This window comes from Parus major, chromosome 10, assembly GCF_001522545.3.
Source record: "Parus major isolate Abel chromosome 10, Parus_major1.1, whole genome shotgun sequence".
NCBI classification, from domain to species: domain Eukaryota; kingdom Metazoa; phylum Chordata; class Aves; order Passeriformes; family Paridae; genus Parus; species Parus major.
In genome coordinates, this window is record NC_031779.1 from 1774268 (window position 1) to 1777672 (window position 3405).

The window sequence follows — 3405 nt, forward strand, 5'->3', positions numbered from 1 at the left end:
GCCGTGCCCCCCTCAGGCCCTCCCACAACACCGCGCTACCTCACACCCACGGACCGGAAGCGGAAGTGCAGTGGCGGACGCGATGCGTGCTGGGAAACCGAGTGCGGCAGAGTAGGCGGTAACGCCCTCCCGAGGTGAAGGCGCTGCTGATTGGCTGGCCCTGCCACAACCAGCCAATGGGCGGGCGCCCGAGGGTTTAAAGGCAGGAGCGGGACAAGGGGAGTGCAGTGCCGCGGCACTCCCCCGCCACGACCGCCCTTAATTAACGCTACCTCAGTAATTAAGCGGCTGCCATCGCCCCCCCTCCCCACCCCGTGGGCGAGCAGCTCCAGTAGATACCCCACAAACACAGGAGGGTCCAGCTGTCCGAAGATGCCCGCTCTTCAGCGCTATCTGCTGTTCCATCTCCTCACCCTCTCCCAAAAAAGGAGAGGCCACTACTCCGGTGACCAAATCCTGTGCCAAGGCACCAACTTTTTCTGACAAGAAGAGCTGTTTGTGTTCTAAAAAAAGCCAAGTTACCATGAAAGTCCAGCCAGGCAGCAAGAGCCACATTCCAAGCACGCTTTGCTCCCTTCACAGCTCTTAAAATGGTCCGAGCAGCACCCAGGGGCTGTGATGGGATTTAAAGAGAATTCAGAAAACAAAAATTCAGGCTGAGCTTCAGCTTCAAGCCAGGTCAGAATCCCAAAACCTTTCACCCAACAAGGGAAAGAAAACAACCCACCCCTGAAAGAAAGCAAGCAACATCAGCTCTTCTAGTGTTTAAACCTGGGAAGTTTATTTGTTTTCCTACAAAGGAACCTGGAGGTGACAAACCGGGAGGTGAGAAACCTAACTTTAGTGTCATCCTATCCGTGTCACACAGGGAACGTGAACAACCCTCTGTCTGCTTCCAGACACGAGGAAGAGGAGCCTAACGAGCCATTAAAACTAATTAGTACCTGGACAAAGGAATGGGAATAAGGAGCAGCGGGGCAGCTCCGAGGCGCCAGGAGCACTCTAGAAGCACTTGCGATGCACGATGGAGGGGCCGGACTCGTCGTACTCCTGCTTGCTGATCCACATCTGCTGGAAGGTGGAGAGGGACGCCAGGATGGAGCCGCCGATCCACACCGAGTACTTGCGCTCGGGCGGGGCGATGATCTTGATCTTCATGGTGCTGGGCGCCAGCGCCGTGATCTCCTTCTGCATGCGGTCGGCGATGCCCGGGTACATGGTGGTGCCCCCCGAGAGCACGGTGTTGGCGTACAGGTCCTTCCTGATGTCCACGTCGCACTTCATGATGGAGTTGAAGGTGGTCTCGTGGATGCCGCACGACTCCATGCCCAGGAAGGAGGGCTGGAAGATGGACTCGGGGCAGCGGAACCTCTCGTTGCCGATGGTGATCACCTGCCCGTCGGGCAGCTCGTAGCTCTTCTCCAGCGAGGAGGAGGAGGCGGCCGTGGCCATCTCCTGCTCGAAGTCCAGCGCCACGTAGCACAGCTTCTCCTTGATGTCGCGCACGATCTCGCGCTCGGCCGTGGTGGTGAAGCTGTAGCCCCTCTCTGTCAGGATCTTCATGAGGTAGTCGGTGAGGTCACGGCCGGCCAGGTCCAGGCGCAGGATGGCGTGGGGCAGAGCGTAACCCTCGTAGATGGGCACGGTGTGGGTGACGCCGTCCCCGGAGTCCATCACGATGCCCGTGGTGCGGCCCGAGGCGTAGAGGGACAGCACGGCCTGGATGGCCACGTACATGGCCGGGGTGTTGAAGGTCTCGAACATGATCTGTGTCATCTTCTCCCGGTTGGCTTTAGGGTTGAGGGGAGCCTCGGTGAGCAGCACCGGGTGCTCCTCGGGCGCCACGCGCAGCTCGTTGTAAAAGGTGTGGTGCCAGATCTTCTCCATGTCGTCCCAGTTGGTGACGATGCCGTGCTCGATGGGGTACTTGAGGGTGAGGATGCCCCTCTTGCTCTGCGCCTCGTCCCCCACGTAGCTGTCCTTCTGCCCCATGCCCACCATGACGCCCTGGTGCCGCGGCCGTCCCACAATGGAGGGGAAGACGGCGCGGGGCGCGTCGTCGCCCGCGAAACCCGCCTTGCACATCCCCGAGCCGTTGTCCACCACCAGGGCAGCGATCTCCTCGTCCGCCATCCCACCCGGCCTGCGGGCACAGGGACAGCGGGGTGTCACTGCCTGCCCGTGGGGGACACAGCGGGGACCTGGCCCCAGGGAGGAGATGCACCGGGGAAGGTGTAAATTGGGCTCTGAGGGGTCTGCAGGGCAAGGCAGGGAGATAAAGAACCTATTTATTCCCTCAAAATGCACTCAGAAATAAACATAAATAAAGAAAGAAATGATATATAAAGGAATGATATAAAGAAAAATTATAAAATTAAGGAAAAAAAGAAATAAAATAAAGAAATAAATAAAGGCAGACCCCAAGAGGACAAGCAGGGGTCTGTGGGAGGTGGCCCCACCAGCAGAGCGGGGTTGGAATGAAAACACCCTTAAGGCTGCGTTCTGCAATTCCCACTCCTTTCCCCGGGATCTGAGGGAACCCCCCTGCACAGCCCAGCCCCCTGTACCGCAGAGCTGAGGGAATAAAGCTCCCCAGCACAAAGCACCATCCCCGGTCCCTGACACAGCCCACACACGGGGACCCCAAACCCGCCCACCCCAAAGGCTCCAGCACACTCGGGGAATCCCAAATTTCACCCCAAGCACCACAGCAGGGGATCCCAGCCTTCCCTGAGGGCCCAGCACACTCGGGGAATCTCTAACGCTTCTTAAGGGGCCAAATAGGGACCTCAAACCCTACCCGAATAAACATTGGGGCCCCCCTAACCCTGCCCTAAGACGCCAGATAGACACGGAAGGGGGCCTAAGTCCCGCCTGAGGGCCTAAACACACACGAAGGGACCCTAACCCCTTTTCCAAGAGACAGGCCCCCTAAATTCTGCCCCGAAAACCCAAACACACACGCAGAAAGCCTCGAAAGACCCCCGAGAGACCCTTAACCCTACGCTGAAAGGCCAGAGAGGCACGGGGAAGCCCCCTAAATCCACCCTCAGAGCTCGAACAGACATAACGGGACCCTAACCCCCTCTCCGAGGGGCTTCTAAGACACGCCTCAAAGCCCAACCAGACACGGGGGGAACCCGAAATGCTGTCCTCGATGTCCCGCTCGGCGCCGGGATGGGGGGGGTGGTGCCCGGGCCCCGCTCACCCTCACGCGATCCCTCAGCCCCCGGCGACGCCTCCTCCGCGACTGCCGGGCCCGCGCCCCGCGCGCGAGTTTTATCCCACCCGGAACCGGAAGCCGGTCGGCTGCGCGCTCTCTGATTGGCTGCCGCTTTCCCTCCCTGCGGCCGTTCCCGGAAGCGGCGCGGGAGCTTCCGGCGCTTCCGGCCGGGCGAGGAAGGG

At 59.9% G+C, this 3405-nt stretch overlaps 1 protein-coding gene across 1 annotated transcript; it reads right to left on the bottom strand.

The window, feature by feature from the left end:
• Positions 1-756: 756 nt before the first annotated feature.
• Positions 757-3295, bottom strand: LOC107209164 (actin, cytoplasmic type 5). Its single transcript, XM_015638460.3, has 2 exons — positions 3209-3295; positions 757-2143 (listed from the first exon to the last, which is right to left on the bottom strand). Exon 2 carries the CDS (start codon positions 2131-2133, stop codon positions 1003-1005), a length of 1131 nt encoding a protein of 376 aa, XP_015493946.1. The 5' UTR covers positions 2134-2143; positions 3209-3295; the 3' UTR covers positions 757-1002.
• Positions 3296-3405: the final 110 nt, after the last annotated feature.